We start from the raw sequence: 20,868 nt of genomic DNA on the forward strand, positions 1-20,868 counted from the left end.
TCATTATGTTATTACCAAAGAAAACAAAATGTCAGTCAGTCACTCAATAGCGTCTCACAGGGGGTCTAGAAGGTAACGGGTCTTCTTACATAATTTGAATACTAGGACACTGCTAATCTTTAAATTTCACATATATCACATTACATGACGTATTTATAATTCTTGCAAAGTTCTACAGAATTTGATGTTGGCCTAAAAAGGGACATTGTAACATTGTTCAGATGAGATAAAATGGTGCTTAGGTAGTGACGTCAATGCTAGATGTACAATTAAAGATAATCTGAAAGTTTGAGTGAAAACAGACCATTATTAATGACATATATTGGGAAAAAATGATCTGATTGATTCCTTAATTCTCCAAACTATATTATATTTAATCACATTTTAGGTGAATGTAAATCGTCACAAAGGAATGAAGTTGGCTCTGTATACCATTCCAGATATTTAAGTATTGAAAGGTTTTTAAAAGCCTGTCTGATGTCTTATTTTCATGGAAAAACGGTTGGGAAAATTCAAAAATGGTTGGGAGAATTTACAGTTAGAGGGTGTCGTACAGTGATGCCTTCAAAGAAAACCATAAATATCGTTGTGGTTTGAGAATTTTTTCAGGATTATTCGCATGTTAGAGGGTTAGTACAGTACTAGTAGGAATATAATACGTATACAAAGTTTTTTCATCAACCTTCAACTTCAAGATATTAATCTCAAAATTTGATAGGGTAAAACAACTTTGCCACCAGGCGGCAGAAATTTGATTTGCGGCCGAGCAGAATTTTTTGAGAAAAGTTTAACAGCGAATTGATGATTACAAAGTTCTACTTTGCGAATCTATCCTCACTAAACTGAAAATTCACTTTTCGTTTTTGATAGGAAATTTGCCGGGGAGGCCAAATAACTGCCCCCTTGCCCCCTTCAAATACGCTGGTGCAGATACAAAACTGAAAATATGAAGGGGATTTATTGGTAAACTAAAACATCTCCTTTGATGGAAAAGGCAAAAAATGCGTACCTTCATTAATATTTTGAGAGTACAATTATTAGTGTAGTCTGTTCGCAAAGACTACAACATCCCGGCCGAGACTAGGAAGAGAGAGAGAGAGAGAAAGAGAGATGAATCTTGGTTGCCTGGGAGACGCTTTCCAATAAGGCCATTCCTCAGCTCCCGTTCTCTTCCTCCGCATTCATCTCCTAGCCACTGATCTTCTTTTCCCCTCCATCTTCTTTTCTCTTCTTCTTCTTCTTCCTTCTCTCTCTCTCTCTCTCTCTCTCTCTCTCTCTCTCTCTCTATCTATCTCTCCCTCTCTCCCCGGCCCCTCTCTCTCTTTCTCTCTCTTGCTTTCTCTCCACTCTCTCCCTCCCTCTCTCCAACTTTCTGTCTCTATCTCCCTCTATCTCTTGATATTTTAAACTCCCTTTCTACCCCCTATCTCTCTCTCCGTCAATCCCTCATCCTCTTTCTCTTACTCCCTCCAGTTCTATGTATCTCTCTCCTCCCCCTCTTCTCAATGTCCTTCTTTTTATATTTCTCGTATTATAGTCTCTTCCTCTCTCCATCTCTGTCTCTTTCTCTCACACACACACACACGCACACACACAAAACCTCTCCCTCGCATCCTCCTCTGTCTGTACTTTCTCCTCTCCTGTCTTCACCCTCACTCATATTCGATTTTTGTTTGGGATCTTTCTCTCCTTCCCTCTTTTCTAAGTCTGTCTACCCCCCCCCCCCCCCCCCCCCTGTCTGTGCTATCCTCTATTCCTCCTTTGCAGTTTTCCCTCTCTGTTTCCCACCCTAACCATGTTACATTTTGTGACCCTTATATTTTTTCGAAACTTTTAATTCCTCCTTGGAATATGCCTTCATGGTAATGTTATCCATTTTCCGCCACCATTTTCTCAATTTTCCCTTCGGGTTGGAAAAATTGAGATAAGATATTCAATCTCTCTCTCTCTCTCTCTCTCTCTCTCTCTTTCTCTCTCTTCCTCTCAACCCACATTATTGCTCTCTCTACTTGCTCTTCTCTGTTCCCCATCTTCCACCCCATTCTCTTTCTCTAAAACTATCTCCTCTGCATCATCACCTTTCCTGTGTCCCTCTTCCTCTTCGTTCTCCTCTCTCTCTCTCTTCCTCTCATCCTCTGTCTCCTTAACGTTCTTATCTCCTTCTCCCTGTTCTTCCATCGCGACTAGCTCATTAACATAATTGCCGTTGCTGGACGGTGCATAGATACACGGGCACCCCAAATGCTGCAGAGAAAATAGAGAGAAACACACACACACCACACACACTTACACACAGAGCACAGACTCCCGCTCCAGTTATCTTATAACACCGTGAATGCAGCACTCCAGCTCCCCCATACATTCCCCGTGTTTTATGCGTACATGTTTTACAGTACTTCGACCGTGCATGGAATACAACATTACACCCGGGTCTACTGCTGTGCACCGCAAAGCATAGGGGAAGCCTGTCTGGCATATAATTTTCTGGCGGGATACAAGGGGAGATCCATTTTTGGTTTGGGCTCGGAAAAATAGGGGTATCCTCGGCTCTTTACCCAATACCCAATGACCGAGTCTGTATGTCGGCTGTAGAAGGATCTCGGTGGAGTTATTCTAGCTGGCCATTGGGTAAGTAAAGACATTTTTTTTCTCTCCAGTGCTCCATCTTTCATTTCACCATCTCTCCTCATTCTCATCTTCTTGCATCAGTCTCCATCTCATACACGCATCAGCTGGTTGGCTCCGCGGTATATCTTCTGTATTTGAGATGTGTGTATGCATGTAGTTCCACGGTATTTTAACGTTCTGTATGTATACTGTATATTACATACATCTATTCTAGGTAAATACATGGATACACATGTATATATATTATATACGGGGAAGAGTAGATCGAAATGGATGAAGAATTTACTGGAAACCCTTGAAATTCAACGTGTAAGAATTCAAAGCAAAAGTGAAACGAAATTAATGGATCGAAATACTCCTGCGGTTATCCATGCTCAATGACAATGAGTGTCATGGCCTTGTTGTCCTTATATCCAATGCACTGATTGTGTTTTTAACAACATCAAGCGCGCGTGTTTTACATCAATTAATTTCCACCATAAAGACGAAGACATCGTAATAATAAGAATAAAATCTTGCTCAAGTTCAGTTTGGTTTCACTTAGATATGAAAGGTCTATCTCTAACCTCATGAAAGGTCAAATACCGGTCACCTTATATTTCAGAATTCAGAGTATTATGATTGTAGTGTTAGGCTTATATAAGCCTTTTACGTCTCAAACTGAAAAGGCAGTAAACATTAGTGGGGCATGTGCTCTATAAAGAAAAACAAAGCCGTGCCCATTATTTTGTTTTGGTTGGGAGGGGATGTGCATGTGTCAACTAGAGCATCAAAAACATTATCCGACGACCTAACTTGTGTAATCAACTACATGTATACATGTATGTAAAACATTACAATGGATCACTAAAATGTTTATCACAAAATGCAATTGAATTTGAAATGAATAAAAGGTGATCAGAATAATGAGACCATTCATAATATCAGTGGCAAACAATGGAAACGTAACGTTTGTTAAATTGTTATGATTACATTTTTCTCAGAAGATCATTGTATATATATATATATATATATATATATATATATATATAATTGAGTGACAGTTATTGATGTATGAAATGCAGATACCACGAGAATCATTCATCTCAATATTTCTATTTTAAAAATATTTTCGTTGTGAACTTGTGCTGTATATTTTGCAAGAAATTATGTATAGAATCATAATGCCAAGTTTTTAGGCCCGATTAGATATCGACAAAGATTTACGGGATATTTTTTGGTATGTATATTATGTCATATTCATTTACTATCTCATACAGTACAGATTATACACAATTTCATAGTCAACTGCGGCGAGCAATTGATGTTTTGACTTGAAGAAGCTGAACAATAACTCCAATGTTTATGCTATATTGATATCCCTGAATGGTTCAAATTCCAAAGGTCATCATCCTGTTGTACGTGTTAAAATGAGAAGATTATACTTTGTATTTTAGACCTTCTTCATTCCAAAACAGATCAATTTGTTTTCCATCTCTGTCATCGTGGATAATGAAACACAACAAAAATGAAACCTTGCCTGTTAGAATGTACTATTAGTTATCATACTGTAGTAATGAAGAAGAGTGCAAGGAAATCACTCTTTGATGAGTCGTATAAGGATCATATCAGTTTAAATTTATATCTACTCCAAGTAGTGTTTTGAATTATTCTTTTGAGGGTTTATTCCACTATTTTGAGGATGGATTTCATCTCCAGACCCGTACATGTAGAGTATTTGTACTACACGTACTTAACAAACTTTCTGTTGTATGTTCTGTTTCATGTATTCATGATTCCATGATTTCCTTTGAAGTTTGAAGACTCGAGGTTTCCCTTCCACTTTATTCTTAATTCCATTCTCATAAATTTCATGATTTTTCCAACATAAATCTGTGGGACAATATTGCCACACAAACGTACATTAATGCGCTGCTTTATAAATCTCATAAAGTCATGATTTTCCAAACATAAGTCTGTGAGACAGTTTTCCTACACAAAACACATTTATGCACTGCTTTCAATGTAAATCTCATATAGTCATAATTTTCCCAACATGAATCTGTGAGACAATTTGTCCACACAAACATATTATACTATGCGTTTCTTTGTGTGGTATCACGAGCAAGCAAGGACACTGCTCATTGTCCAGTACGAATATGTTTTTGTAAAACAGAGCGGGGGAGAACAACAAACACGAATATTATAACTCATTCCAATAATTTTATTCTTACTTACCCAGACCCACAATCATGCCATATACGGCATACACTTCTATCAAACAACAAGCGCATCGTATATTTTCAACAATGCACTTGTATCTATACTTGACATGCATGGTTGGATTGTCATGCGCTTTTTGGCACAATAAACACGAAAAGGAAAAAATATTATAGCAATTTCGTAGGCCTGGATTCTCTAGTCTGGAATGTATGAATTGGCTTTTTAAATTATAACGGTACATATTTTTTGCAAAGAAGAGGAAGCTAGCAGGAGAAATGCAAGTATAAAATTCAACGATTTAATCCCTAGACAAATAATGAAGGAAATATGTGTAACATGTACGGGTACCATCTTAGAAAAGGGGAAGGATCAGGCCGTCATTTAATAATGGTTATATGAAATAATAATCGATTATTAATTAGCATAACGTATTCGAATCATGCATGGTAACAAATAATGAAAATATTTGTTTAACTGTGGTAAATTAAGATTTAAGGGTCACTGTGACTTATCCATGAGAAAAGAAGCACCCTCCCCTTGTAACTGTATTTTAATGGGTTTTTAGAATATCATGAAGGCAGAACTCTTAAAGATAGTCCTTTTTAGATTGTATGTCACTTTTATTCATCTGTCAAAAATAATTAAGCTCATATAAATATTTGCATTTATGAGTGATTAATTCAACAGACAATCCTCAGATTCCGTACTTCACTCAAGTAAACTCTCAAAGTCTCAATAAATAGCTTTACAGGAAAAAGGCACATCATATTTTTCATATTGCATCTTCAAGATTAGCATCGTTTCAGGCATCTCTGTGGAGAATATTTTCTGAATTATAGTATAAGTCGTTAACACGTTAAACCAGACAATCGATTGAAAGGCGAAGAAACATGTAGGCTTTAGACACGGGAAAGACAGGATAGATCTCTCTGTCGTCTTGTTGTTGTTGTTGTTAGGTTCCATCGAGTCGTCCCCGACTCTTGGTGACTTAATGGACATTAATTTACTAGTCATTTGGTAATGGTCCAAAATTCAATAAAGGAAGGTTCATGCACTCCAAGTTTATAAATTTCATATATATATTCATTTAAAATTTGACAATATTGAAAGGTAGAAAGTCCTGATGCAAATGAGTCACTGGTATTTGTTTGCTCATTGTGATATACCGCCGGAAGTAAATATTTGTATATTATTTTACTATAATGATAACTGTCTCGGTCAGATGAATTTTCCTTTGTTTCGTTTCGTATTTACGATGAGCAATGTACATGTATTGTATGCTAAACGCCATTAAGTTCGTTAAACCTTGGTAGTTGGTGCATGTACCAGTACCAATAAGTTAAGAGCCATGCAGCTGTATAATTATGTAATTAATCTGTGAACCTCGAAAAACAAATATTCTAGTTTGAAGAAAATCTGTAAAAAGCTAGTAATTTGTATTTTGTAGACATACGAGAGAATTTAGGAAGAAAAAGAAAATATTCTATAGTATAGATAGACCCAAACGTATGTTTTTTTTTCAAGGTAATCATTGGTATAAAATATGAAGTCGCAGTTGTTACATTTATATTGTAGTTGAAGTTATGATTATAGTCACTTATAGTATGGGCATAGTTATGGTTGTAGGTTATAGCTGCATGCAGTTATAGTTACATTTATAGTCGTAGTTATATAGTTATCGAGGACATGGGATGGAAGCTTTATTCTTCATGGGTATGACCACACTATGTTTCATAGATGTGGATCATGTGGTATTTACTCTATGGCTATCAATCTCGTGAATCATAATGACCAAAATATTCAAAGGTCAAACGAATAAATTTATTTTCCTTATACACAACCTAGTTGTTGCTGAGAAGACCTAAAGTGAACCGGTAGCATTGTTAAGGTTGATGAAAAACTGCGTAATTTTTGTATTATTACATATTATATTCCTTCTACTGTTCTAACCCTTTAACATGCTAAAAATCATGAAAAAAAATTCTCAAACCACAAACTAAAATATTTATGGTTTTCTTTGAAGGCGTCACTGTGCGACACCCTCTTAGGCTCTAACAGTAAATTCTCCCAACCATTCTTTCGAATTTCCCCAAACGTTTTTCCTTAAAAATAAGACAAAAGACAGGCTTTTCAAAATCTGTCAACACTGAAATGTCTGGAACGGTATATAATGCCCATTCATTGCTTTGTGGCGATTTACATTCACCTAAAATTTGATTAAATTATGTAAAAAAAAGATAGTTCGGAGAATTCAGGAATCAAACAGATCATTTTTTTCTCGTTTTTTTTCTCTCATCAGATTTTTTCTCATCTGAAACAAAGTTATCAAGTCCCTTTAAAGAGGTGAGAGATCTGTAGGACGAGGGAAATTGTTGTTGCTACAATAATATTGGAAAAGACAAAAAGAGGAAGGAGATTTTAATGAGTAAGGTGGGGGAAGAGATGAAGCTGAATGTAGAGCAATTAGAGAAAGTGAATTGAGATATGAATTGTATGGGAAAATAATATAGTTAGTATGATTTGACAGCCAGGTCATATCGAAAACAAATATTCTAGAGAGAGGAAAATCTGTAGAATAGAAGGAGGATGGGGGCATAAATCCAGTCAGGTAAAAAATAGGATTTCGCTATTATATCTAGGCCTACTTCTCGAACATGTCGAATAAGTTGATAAAAAAAGCTATGTCTCAAATTTACCGTAGTAGATGGAACGTAGAGTTTTACATCAAGTGCTCAAGATTCTCTAGTTTAATTTGACAATTTGACCTACTACAGAACAACACTATGTACACGTAATTATTATCATGCGTTTTATGTAAAGAGTCTGGATAAGTATTCTCAGACCTCTAACTTAAAACAAACCTGCAGATATTATACAAACTGCAGACTACAGATTACATCACCATCCAAATGTGAATGTCAAGTGAAGTAATAATTAAATTAACAACACCGCCACCAACAACGACCCGATGTACATTCTCTTTGATGTATATTAGTGTCATTTATACCAAAGCAGATTTTGTTAATTAATCTGATGTCCCTGATCGTCTGCACGATCTGTGGCGTAGACACCCACAATATAATAGGGAATGGGTAGGGGCATAGATGAAAGGTCCCCCACTAGGTTAAATGAGAAAATAAAAAGATCGAAAAAGAGAGAGAAAGAAAAAAAACTGGGAAGGGAAGGGACACGTGAAAAAGAGACGATACAGCCCCCGCTCCCCCCCCCCCCCCCCCCCCCCAGCGCCCCGGACACCATTGCCCCCTCATTGGCTGGATCCAAGTACGCCACTACACGAGAGTCTATGTATGGGTATGTGCTTTGAGCCGCCATTTGATAACCCTGACTTAATATTACGCACCATCCCCCCATCTGGCGCCAATATAATAGCAAACATAGGATTAGGAATAATATTTTCATTGCCGTTGATGTTGATTATTTCTCTTAATCTCTTTTGATGTAGCTATTGCCCCTTGTCGTGTCCTTCCAATGTACGTCATATCAGGGAGTTCTCTTAAACTCTCCCTGCATAAGTAGTAATGATACATGTAGTAGGCTTAGCACTAATAACAGTAGTAATAATAGTAATGATAATAATAACAACATTAATAATAGCAACAACAACAACAACAATAATAATAATAATAATAATAATAATAATGATAATAATAATAATAATAGTAATGATAATTTTGTTTACTCATGCAGTGAAGCCTCATCATCCTCGATGCTGTTCTTCACGAGGGTCTTGCAATTATTATTATCCTAGCAATTGCCAGGAACTCATTTACACCTGGATGGAGAGTGGCAAATGTGGAATTATGTTTTGCCAAAAGACGTTAGTGCCGGGCTGGGTTTCGATCTCCCATTCCTTAAATTGAAAGTCAAGTGAATAAATCCCTTTACCACGACACTTTCGCGATCTAAATCCACTCTTATAGGAGTCATTGTAAGGATCACTTGTTTTCGCTTGGAAATTTATTCTCAGCAAAGTGTATTCCACTAGCTAGGAACCCTGAATCGGAATCTGTTCTGTTCCTAGCCCTGATCCTCCAAGTGGGATAGTGTTGATCTATAACAACGGAAATTGTGTTATACATTTTGGAGTCGAGTCCCATCACTTTACAATTACACAGAGGCACTGTATTTGGGTAGCCCAATGTAAAGGCAGAAAGTTACACATTCTTAAAGACCCTATCGGATGAAAATACAACTTGATATGAATGGGAAACTAAATGAATGTAGAATACAAATTTAAAGGAATAAAAAGTATTTACCCTTATTGCACAAAAGCAAATTAAAACCTCAATTTCCGCTCCCCTCCAAATTACGGGTCAGCATGGGTCAAATTTGCCGAAGTTACAGTGACGACATAACATGTGGATTGTGGACCCGACCGGTTCACCTTTATAGCCGAGGCGATGAGCCGTGCTTAACTAATGTAAAGTCATTGTGAATATGCGTACTCTACATAAGATGATGTCATCAAGTCAATGGCGAGTTTTTAGGTCGACAACTTTCGATTTTCAAAACTGTAGATTTTGAGTTTTCAGAGAGCTGATACTGCTCTGACAGACACTAAAATGGCATATAATTGATATATAATTGTAATCTATTGCTTATGAATAAGCTTTCCGTAGATATATCATTCATCCAGTTCGGATATGCTAAAGTGAACAGATAACATTGGTGGAGGTTGATGAAAACAAATACGTAATTTTGTATGAAATGTTACTTATTATCTTCCTTCTACTTACCTTCTAACATGCAAACAATCCTGAAAAAAATTCTCATACCACAAAGATACTTTGAAGGTGTCACTGTGCGACACCCACCAACCAATCTTTGAATTTTCTCAACCGTTTTCCATGAAAATAGGACATAAAACAGGCTTTAAAAATCTTTCAAATCTTATATGTTTGGAATGGTATAATGCCAATTCATTGCTTTGTGACGATTACATTGTAACATTCACCTAAAATTGAATTACATTATAATTAGATAGTTGGGAGAATTCAGGAATCGAACAGATAATTGTTTCCCCATTTTTTATCATTAATAATGGTTTGTTTTCACTCACACTTTCAGATTATCTTTAAATGTACATCTAGCATTGAAGTCACTATGTTAGCACCTTTTTCTCTCATCTGAAGTCTGAACAATGATATCAAGTCCCTTTAACAAAGATTTATGCATTGATTTGAAATTACCAAAATGACCTATTACAATTTGAAGCTTTTTAACAATATTCCCTATCGCAGGATTCGCAGTATTCGCAGTATAGGTGAAATAAATGTTGTGCAATGTGCAGTTGTTTTCCGACTCGAAGTCAATTGCCAAAGTACTATTGTCAACTCAATCAATCCTCTGTCAATGAATGGTATCGGTGTTATTATTATGTTATGAATGCTCGCCTTAAAAAGTCACGTTTTACATTTATATTGTCTTATTTTCACTCATAAAAATGCTGGTATATAATTCACCTCATTTGTTGCTGTCCATGACTGTACATTTATTTTTGCGTAACCAGCTACCAAAGAACCAGTTTTTGCGGAATAAAATAAACTTTTTTAGATAATCACAACTTTCGTATATTCATGTCACGTGTTTTATTATAAATTTTGTTTTGCTTGGGAAATATAGCCTCTCTTTTTGGTTCTCATTGTAGACTTACAGGTAAAGACCAGTTTTTGGAAACGCCCCCTCTCAAAAAATGAAATGGAAACTCTTATTACCAATCATGTGAAAGTATTGTTGTGACTAATGCGTGATGATACAAATTTTGCTAGATAGATATCGTGCACGTGTCAAATAGTCCCATATACATCTTTCTCTGTACAGTGCCTGTGACTTACCAAGACTTGGGCCAAATTTCTTATCATTTTGATGATTACAGAACCTTGCAGCAGCAGTACACACCAATATTTATATGCTAGATGATCAACTTTTTCTGATCGATTCCACAATGTTTCTTTCACAATGCAATCGCATGACCAGAACTGGTCTTTACCTTTAAATAAGGTCGAAATGATCGACAAATTGACGGAATTGTCAGGGACGATTGACTCTATTTTTATAGCGGTATACGATTGTGACACTTGACAGTCTTGTGATACGATGTCAAGTAACATTCTTGTTCATTTCCTATAATATTTGCACTTTTGCAGTAAGGTAATTTATTGTTTTCTGCAAGACAGTATCAGTGATTCATCGCTCCTATTTATTTGCCTAAAGTGAGAAATACGCCGCATGTATCTTTAGAATCAAGGGTATTTAAGTCATGTGGCGCCTTTTGGTAACATCATCCGTGTTACGTAATCATTTGCTTAATTAAGCCACGGCTTGGAAAGGAGCTCATTACAAGAGGTTAAGGTAAACAGTTCCCGGCCCCAGAAATTATGAGATAGGAATTTAATTGCATTAAGCCATTTAGAGAAATAAAATGGAACTCTCCACACTGGAGGCCCGTGTCCAAGTAGTTCTGTATAAGATTGATTTATTTAGTTATTATCACAAGTCTAAAATGGTTAAGGTTACATTGTATTACGGCATTACAATACATCACTTAAAGCTAGACAACAAGTAGCAATTGCTAGTCAGCTGTGTCCGTTCAATACACCATAAGGGCTACTCAACCCTTGTAATAAATTGATTTGTATGGAAGCAGAAATATATAAGAGAAACAGAATGGCGAAAGTTTGAATCTACGAGATTCCCCACCAAGGTGTATGAGAGTCTTGAGAGAGAGATATATATAAAGCAAGAATAATGTAGTTTTTCAGAAATACATTTAAAAATTGATAAAGCTGAGAAATAAAGCTCACAAATGATCCTCGACGGTTATCAGAACTCAGTCCCTTTAAATCCTTTATGCTTGACGTTTGAATAATTACGAATCAGAGATTTCTATTCATACTGTTGATTATTTAACACCCTGTTAAACAGAATGGCGGGTGACAGGGTTTTCACATGAATACATTGAAATATAAGGCCCTCCATTTTTCCTGTTCTGAAAGAAAAAATGCAAATGCTCATCAGTTTTAAGTGCAGATTTTTGTTTAATTTGTATTGATAAATGTTTAGTTATAACATTGTTTTAATATTAGTAACTTGTTGATTACATTTATATCATTGTCTGATGTGATATCTTCAAACGATCTTCAAAAAATTTGGAGGTCTAAACAATGTGAGATTTACATTGATGTTTGGCATTATAGTGTATGGAGTCGGCGTTCGCAATCAGCTGCTTTATAGTTCGTGGCGCCTCTATGCATTTCATACACACACACAACCCTCACACACACACTCGCACGTAGCACACGCACGTACCCCTGCACCGTAAATGCTGCATTATTGCATGTATACACACGCGTCTTCACTATGGCATTTAGCCGCCACACACGATTGCGTCTAGTACATTGCAGAATGATGTGAGAAAGAGAACGAGAGAGAGAGAGAGAGAGAGAGAGAGAGATTGGGGGGGGGGGGGATTCCTCGGAAGTGCACCCATTGCTGTAGAGATGTGTGCGTTGAAAATCATCGCAACGTGAACCTTACCTTAAGTACACATCGGGTGGTGTAACTTGAGACGATGCCGCCATGCCTGATGTGAACCCACCGTTATCTTGCCCCACTTTCATGTCTTTCCTCTTGTATTCCAACCACCTAAGGTTGTTTCTTTTGTTATATAATTTGCGAAAGTGCAACTTTATTTCTCATTACATTCGCCATCATTAAAATCCCATATATTTTGACACCATTTATTTTTTCTTCTTTGTGAAATGGCAGTCTTTTTCACTTTCATACATGAAATATAGAAGGAATATCTAAGACATTTTAATTTTTGTCATTAAAATTATGATACTTTATTATTTTTCTTTCGGGATATTACAGTCTTAGTAATATGTATACATCGAGCTAGTACAGAACCTATATGAAAACAAAATGTGGTATACAGGCCATCGCTTAATATCGGCCTGTAAGATATCTAAATTCATTGTAAAAAACAAAATTTGATTTTAATTCTTGCGATTCTTCTCTTCACGGATGAAACCTATATTGGTTATAGTAGGGTCCATGGTTATACATGTAATGGGAAAGGCTTCTCACAATATGATATTATGTTATTCCAAAATTACTACAAGTTACAAATTATATCTGCCATAGATGAGCAATCTTCTAATTAGTTTAAATAAAATATTAAGAAATGTTATTCTTTCTCGATTCATGATATACAGTGTATGTAAAAAATTAAAAATTTAAATTTTTTGTTTGTTTAAATCAACAAAAAAAATCACATGATTAGCACTAAAAGTCTATCTTGTGTAATTTTCTCCTTATTGGATCTGTAACATGATTAACTTCTGCCACCAATGCATCAAATATTGAGGATGTTCTAATGTTTAAAAAGTGGACTTGATATGAAAGCTCTGTTTTTTTATGATCCAATACAATTCTTGGTGTCATGTGATATGAAGTCGAAACCACAAATGTTATAACTGTGATTTTCCATCATTGCTCTCTATCCGCCGCCCCCCCCCCTCTCTCTCTCTCTCTCTCCCTCTCTTCTTTATCAGCTGTTGGTTGGAATACATACATAAGCCGTCTCCTACCGCATGGTAAAAAAGAAAAGTCTTTCATTCCTCTAAGTCTTTATATTCTATAAACTAAAAGCTGCCGATTTACCTAACCTTAACCTCAAAGGGGGTTTGCATTCCTTCTTTGTTTAAATTAAAATAAAATGGTTATATTACATATTTAATTATGTAGCATCATTGTCTTACCATTTAAACCCCTCAAAAAGATGGAAACTCGAGTTTGGTAGGTTATAATATCTCTCGTGCCATGGGATAATTTTATCGCTCTATCTGTAAAGCGCTTTGAGAGGGCCTGCGGTCCTGAAATGCGCTCTAAAACAATCGAACTATTATTATTATTATCATTAGTTAGAAAGTATGCTTATTTATTTGCAAAATTTAACATAATTGTTATGATTTTGTAGCCATGGACTGAGCTGTACATCAGAATAAAGGGCAGGGTCAGAAGTGAAAAGTGGCAAAATACCCCGGCCCCCCTACTCCGGGGTCGGAATGACCGCATGCGTGTTAACAAAATGTGCGGTAAAGGGGTACTTTTCGTGCGACAAAGTCCGGCCCGAGAATTGTAAAAAAAAAAGGGGGTGTATTTGACTTTTCACCCAGAGTGTTTTTCTTTTTTTCTCTCAATTCTTGGGACTCCTGAGAAATTGTTCCGAATTTAGGGGGGGGGGTACATTGAGCATTTTCCGTATTAAGGGGGGTCTCCAAGGCAGGAAAAGCCCGCAAAAAGCCCGCGAAAGGGGGGTTCGGAAATGTTGGCAGTCCTCAGATAGGGGGTGCTTTCAAAAAGAGGGAACGAGCATATGCGTACCCTAAATAACACTGAGTGGGGGGGGGGGGCAAAATACACGCTATCACGCTTTGCTTACTTTGTCAACCCTCATGTTTGATGTTTTAGATTAGTTACAGACTTACAGCCAACCTTACTATATTCGACATATTCTCTTTTGTCATGAATACAATTTGCAATGACTTGATAAGTTGATATATAGTGTAAAACTGCAACAATAAAAAAATCAAACAGAAATAAATAAATCAACAAAAACAACAACAAAAATCGAATCAATCAAAGCACTGGTGTTGCTAAGCAGTATGCAGTGCACTGCACAGCAGTCATACACTCTTCAAATTAAAGAAAGAAGAAAGCAGTCTAACAAGAGCAGTGCAATTTTGCAACTTTTCACTTTTGACATTGCGTGTTATTTTGATGTAATACACATTTCATGACTAAAAAATCATTTGAAATAGGGTTATCAATTTAAAGTGAACTAATTACACTTTCTAATGATACAACACATAGCAATGATAATTCCATAACGAGAGAGATAATATAATCAATCAAACTTGAGTTTTCAAACTTTGTTTAAGGGGTTCATAAACGACCGAAACAAGCAGTGATTCTATCCGTCGGAGGGTGATCAGGAATATGTAATTTAGTTTATCATGTTTGGTATTATGCTCCTGATTATATTTTTATTTATAATGCTCACGAAAGTCATAGAATTTTAGAGTACACATCACTTCTTTTATGCACATAGTGATAATAAAATTTTCCCAGTTGCTACCTCACAGTTTCTCTCATAATGAAATCGCATGACAAGTACTGAACGTCATCTTTACAACTTTATTTTAAAAAATACTACTTCTTTCTCATTTCATCTCATTTGTTGCGGTAGCTCGCAGGTATAAGTTGCTGGTCGTGGAGATGAGAGAACGGGAGAGAGGGCGGGAGAGAAGCCCTCAACCATCGCCAGGGTCTCAGTCGCAGAATGACCGAAGCAAAGGATCAAAGGCTTGCTGCTTCTGCTGGTGCTGCTGCTGTAGTTGTTCGTGGTAAGTCGGCAAAGGATAACTCCAAGCTTTTGTTCCGTATGTATGTCACAAACCACATTACAAATGTTAGTACCGTCAAACCTGTCTGTTAAGGTCACCCAATGGAATAAACAGAGACTGTAAACAGGTGGCCTTTCAAGAAAGGTTTTACAACACATGTTTCTTTCTTGAGGGAGACAAAATACATGGCCACTACAGACAGGTGACCTTTATAGAGAGGTGGCCACTCATCAGGCAGGTTCGACTGTATTATATCTTATGATTGTATCAAGCTCACAGCCCGAATAGAGCTTTTGTCAGACCAAATATGAAACGAAAGGAAACATTTTGACAAGTTTGATGCCACCATTTGAAATTGTAATAAACGAATAAATGAAATAAATACATATTTTTTCTTCATGCAGCCTAACGATGCGGAATAATTCTAGTGATTCTAACGGGAAAAAGGACACACCTCTCGACATAGTCAACGGGGATTCAAACGAGATGTGAGTATTTTCTTTTCTTTTATCAATCTGCTGATAGTCAATAGACCATTTTCCTAATGTAATCAAATCCCATACAACGTCCTTGTGAAGTGCCTCTATACGAATTATCTTAATCATCTGTTACGAATAATTGTATTTCAATAGTCAGAATGCGAACTGCATACATTAATGGTTGCTAGGTAGGAAAACCAATATGGCTCGTCCAACATAAGGACACGTAATATATGAACTGTGCATTCTGACTATTGAAATACATGTACAATTATTCATTACAGGTTTATGAAATATTTGTATTGAGGATTTTGACATAAACGTATGCATTTAAATTTGGTTACATTATGAAAATGGTCCATTTCTTTCCAATTATTCTCACAGTATAACTTCCTGAGTAAGCTGTCAAAGGGATTACCCAATCAAGTACAGATGAAGCTTTTCTTTAATTGATAACATGTTTAAGTAATTCTATTATCATTTATCAATTTTGTTCTCCATCCTTTGTAATGATTCGTTTGTGTTTACAGTTTTAGTAGTCATTACAACAAATTATCAGGATTTACATCTAGCTAAAAGAGTTTCGAAGGAGATGTAATGTGAGCTGAGGTTCAGTTCTTTAATCTGCAGATATATTGTCATTTTTCAATGCGGTAATTCACAGAGGTAGATTTTCTTCGATATCAATTAAGCGTTGGTCACATCCCACCGTCCGTACGGTTTTTGGGGAGGCCACGGCCGCCACGTTTTTTTGAAAACGTAGGGAGGGAGTGGCAAAGGCAGGGAGGAAGTACCGGCAACGCGCGTCACACGCACTGTGTAAGTACGTGGCCCGCACGCCACGCCTGGCCGTGAACGGTTGCGTGCATCGTACGTTGCGCACGTGGTAAGTGCGTTGTACGTGCTTACAACGTACGGTCTCCGTGCGGTTGCCACGTTATCGCACGGTGGCCGTACTTACAAGTGCTGCTCACGTATGGTGTCCTTACTCACTTGCATTTTGTAAGTGCGTGCACGTGCGATGAACTCGGTGTATAATTATGTAGGACGACATTCCGATGTTCTCCAGAAGTCCCTGCTGTTGCTGCCTCAAGATGCCGCCCATTTCACCGAAGAGACTATATACTGCATAAATCAGTGCGAACAACGTGCGTTGTAAGTGCTTACTCGGTACGGTCCATGTGAGTTCTGCGTGCTCGTTGGATAGCTGAACTGGGGAAGTGGCGAGTAAGCACGGACCACGCACTTATCACTTGCGCCTTTAAAAGACGCACGGAGTCGGTGCGTTGTGCGCTCGTTGTCAGTACCGGGCACGCACGTCACACGCACTGGGGTGAATCGGTAGCCCGAACGCAGCACGAACGCAGCGAAAGTTCCTCGTGCACTAAAAGTGCTACGGTGTGTCTACGTGCTCCCAAATCCGTACGGAGGCGGTACTCATCACGTACGAATACCCAAATTTTGCCCACGTTTTCACGTAGACAGCACGCACTTGCAAGTACGGCGGGATGTGACCACCGCATTATTGATAGCTCACTGGCTGAGTAACATTTAAAAAAAAATTAAATTCATTTGTCCCTTTTGTTTGTCTCATTGCGTAATGAGTGGTTTTTGATTGCAGTTGGAGCTGATAATGAATGATTGAAACCAACCAAATGGCGATGCCATTAAAGGTAATACAAAGTTTTGGTATGGGGCCATGAATTTGGTTCAAATGAACATATTGGAAGCATTTGCGACCCTACAATATGCAGTGATCGTTGTTGCGGTTGAAATCGAGTCTAAAGTTATGAAATTGTAAATAATAAACTCTTCATGTTGTATAGTTCCCTCTCAAGGTAAAGATATTAATTAAGCTATAAAACAATGTTTCTTGAATAAAATCGACCGATTAGCTATTCCCGTTTGGAATTTTATATATCACAACTACACATTCTGAGATTTTCATGGTCGCAGCTACCATTGTACGGCCGTAGGCGCTATTTGAAATTTATCAAAATTTACCGGGAGCACCGGTAAATTTTTATTTTCAATTTTTCTCGAAAGCAGAAGTGTTTTAGGGGCTAATTTTTCTAGTGCTGATACTACATCCACAGGGGCATCCAAATATATCAAAAATGTAAAGAATCCATATCCACCCAATTTTTCAAAATGTCCCAAAACTTTGTATTACCTTTAATGTCGTTATTTGACTGTTTGAAAAATATCATTATTGTAGTGTTCACGACGATTGTATATGCCTTTAAAATATTATTTGTGTAACATGCATTTTGTTTTAAGGCCGGCACATGCGTTCAAAATTGTTGATGTCTCAAAGATTGAAGCGAAAAGCATTTTCTTCCGCCCCCCCCCCCCAAAAAAAAAGGGGGGGAGTGAGAGATAGAGAGAGAGGGGGGGGGGGGAGAGAGAGAGAGAGAGAGGGGGCATAGAGAGAGAGAGAAAAAAAATCATAGTATCAATATCAATTTTGTAAATAAAATTACTTTAAAAGTCTGCTTTCGTGTGATATCTGTTATAATGAATGCCAACACGTGCGTTCTTATATTATTTTTGAGTTACAAACACCAATGCTTCCAGCCAACTTCTTACAAATTGATCATCGGTATTGCCAACTTAATATATTAACTGTAAATAATTTTGAAGCCTGTTGTTTGATGTTCATTTTATTTGAAGGCCGACGCATGGTTTCACATTTCGATGTTTAGGTATACACAGCCGAGCGCAAACGAAACAAATACATGCATATAACGGTAATTAAATGGTCATTTCCAAGCGTACTGTCTAAATGGCGATTGTTTATTCACGCTTTTAAGGATTACATTATGACTTAACTCTGTTTTTTAACATGCTTTTTTTATAATTGAAGGCCGACTCTGGACGAGATCCGGCTGTGGCATCAGTCGTTTGATACCCTCATGAGTAGCGGAAGTAAGTGATCGTCATTAGATTGCCTTGTGTCAATAATGTTGTAATGAAATTGGATACAAATTTAAGAAATAATACTGAAGAAAATATGTATAGTTAATCCACTTTCTTTGTTTCTTTTCTTTTTCTTTTTACTGAATATATCACTCACTATGATCTACTCTACATTTTCGTTATACGGTGCATACGATAATTGAAAATCCCTTTGTCCATCTAAAAACTTAGGATTTATGAATATCGAAGGTGTTGGAAGCATATCATGTCAACTAAAATATCTCCATTATAGCCAACTCAAACTCTTGTAGTTAGAAAACCAGCGGTCTTCTCCTTTTTTTAAAAAAATCGTTCATAACAACAATTTTTGATAACAGGGCACTCTCTCCCTTTTACATATAATATATGTTTTAAGTTTGACTGGGGTTGCAAGCACATCAAGCTTCATGCTTACGCTGTAAACTATAGCTCTCCTATATCATGATTTTCATATTAATTTTATACCTTTTCTAATTTCTATACAATATCATGTACTGTATTGGAATATGAATCAAATGCAAATGAATCAAATACAAAATGTCACATTGATGCATATGAATATATAGGCCTATGCTTGAAAAGATAATAAGGAAATCAGTAAATCAATAAAACGAATCAAATCAAATAACGTAGGGATTTTCTTTAATGACAGAGTACATGATTATATTCTAATTTTCCTTCTAAACGTGCATGCATTCATGTTTTCTTAAAGGTAATACAAAGTTTTGGTATGGGGTCATGAATTTGGTTCAAATGAACATATTGGAAGCATATGCGATCCTAAAATATTCAGTGATCGTTGTCGCGGTTGAGATCGAGTCTAAAGTTATGAAATTTTAATTAATAAACTCTTTGCTGTATAGCTCCCTCTCAGGGTCAAGATATCAATTAAGCTATGAAACGATATTTCTTGACTAAAATCGACCAATTAGCTATTCTCGTTTGGAAATTATATATCACAACTACATATTTTGAGATTTTCATGGTCGCAGCTACCATTGAATGGCCGTAGGCGCTATTTGAAATTTATCTAAATTATCTAAATATTTACCGGGAGCACCGGTAATTTTTTATATTCAATTTTTCTCGAAAGCAGAAGTGCTTTAGGGGCTAAATTTTCTAGTGCTTATAATACATCTACAGGGGCATCCAAATATATCAAATTGTAAAGAATCACTATCCACCCAATTTTTAAATTTTCCCAAAACTTTGTAATACCTTTAATTTGATAATAAAGTTATTATGACTTCAGGATGTAGGTTTTAAACCTCGTGCAAAAGCAGCCTTACTGTAAATAAAAACTAAAATGTTTTTCCCCAGCAAAGAGTACTTCTATGCCTTCTCACTAAACCATTTTTATCTTCGATATTTTGTTGTTATTTTCACAGAGGGTAGAAGGAAATTCCGAGAGTTTCTCCGCTCGGAATACAGCGAGGAGAACTTGCTCTTCTGGCTTGCCTGCGAGGAGCTTCACAAGGAAACCAATTCGGCATCTGTAGAGGAGAAGGCAAGACTCATCTACGAGGATTATATATCCATTCTTTCACCAAAGGAGGTATATAATATTGGGATATGTAAACCCTTTTGCACGCGAGGCGTTGTTACGATTGCATTTCTCCCTGGGCTAATTGAGCCTATGAAGGCAACTGGTGATGTGACTTGATTCATTTCCGTTGTAATATCAGCATTTACAACGTAAATGTAAAATCAACAACTGACCAAGAAAACAATGCAATAAGTTTGTATAAAAGAATAAATAGAAATATTGAAGAACTGTGTTTGATAACCGAATGAGTTCACCTAAAACGTATAGGCCTATTTTGAAACGGGTGGGGGAGGGGCATGCTAATGAAGTAATGCTTATATGGTGCAAGACCCAACACGTTCAGTAGATGTAGAGAGTTTTGGTTTTTGGTCCAGCAAACCAAAACAATGAATAAATAACCAATGCGAAATGGATAGATTGGGTGGTGACTCGAAACAATGTTTGCGCTGTTCAGTAAGCACTCACGGTTTGCATAAAGTAACTTGCACGTGGCACATCAAAGACCACGCAAGTCTTTAACGCCTCGTGTGCAACGGGCTATTTGAGTAATGTCTACACCGTTTGCATTGCGTTTGAGTTGTCTGACTGAAAAGGTTTAGTCTGGAGAGACTGTGATGGTCAATTC

General features: G+C 36.8%; 1 protein-coding gene across 2 annotated transcripts in view; it reads left to right on the forward strand.

Moving 5' to 3' along the window:
• Positions 1–20,868, forward strand: part of LOC589900 (regulator of G-protein signaling 20) — a 31,983-nt gene that overhangs the window by 3,431 nt on the left and 7,684 nt on the right. The window contains exons 1-5 of one of the 2 annotated variants that reach the window (XM_789530.5): positions 2,188–2,628; positions 15,104–15,260; positions 15,665–15,748; positions 18,606–18,667; positions 20,086–20,252. In XM_789530.5, coding sequence (XP_794623.4) covers positions 2,580–2,628; positions 15,104–15,260; positions 15,665–15,748; positions 18,606–18,667; positions 20,086–20,252 — 519 coding nt within the window. In that variant the 5' untranslated portion in view covers positions 2,188–2,579. Of the gene's footprint in view, positions 1–2,187; positions 2,629–15,103; positions 15,261–15,664; positions 15,749–18,605; positions 18,668–20,085; positions 20,253–20,868 lie in introns of those variants that run through there. The other variant, XM_011680719.2, reaches the window with a different exon arrangement.

Source organism: Strongylocentrotus purpuratus, unplaced genomic scaffold (genome assembly GCF_000002235.5).
Source record: "Strongylocentrotus purpuratus isolate Spur 01 unplaced genomic scaffold, Spur_5.0 spur5_scaffold_13, whole genome shotgun sequence".
NCBI lineage: Eukaryota > Metazoa > Echinodermata > Echinoidea > Camarodonta > Strongylocentrotidae > Strongylocentrotus > Strongylocentrotus purpuratus.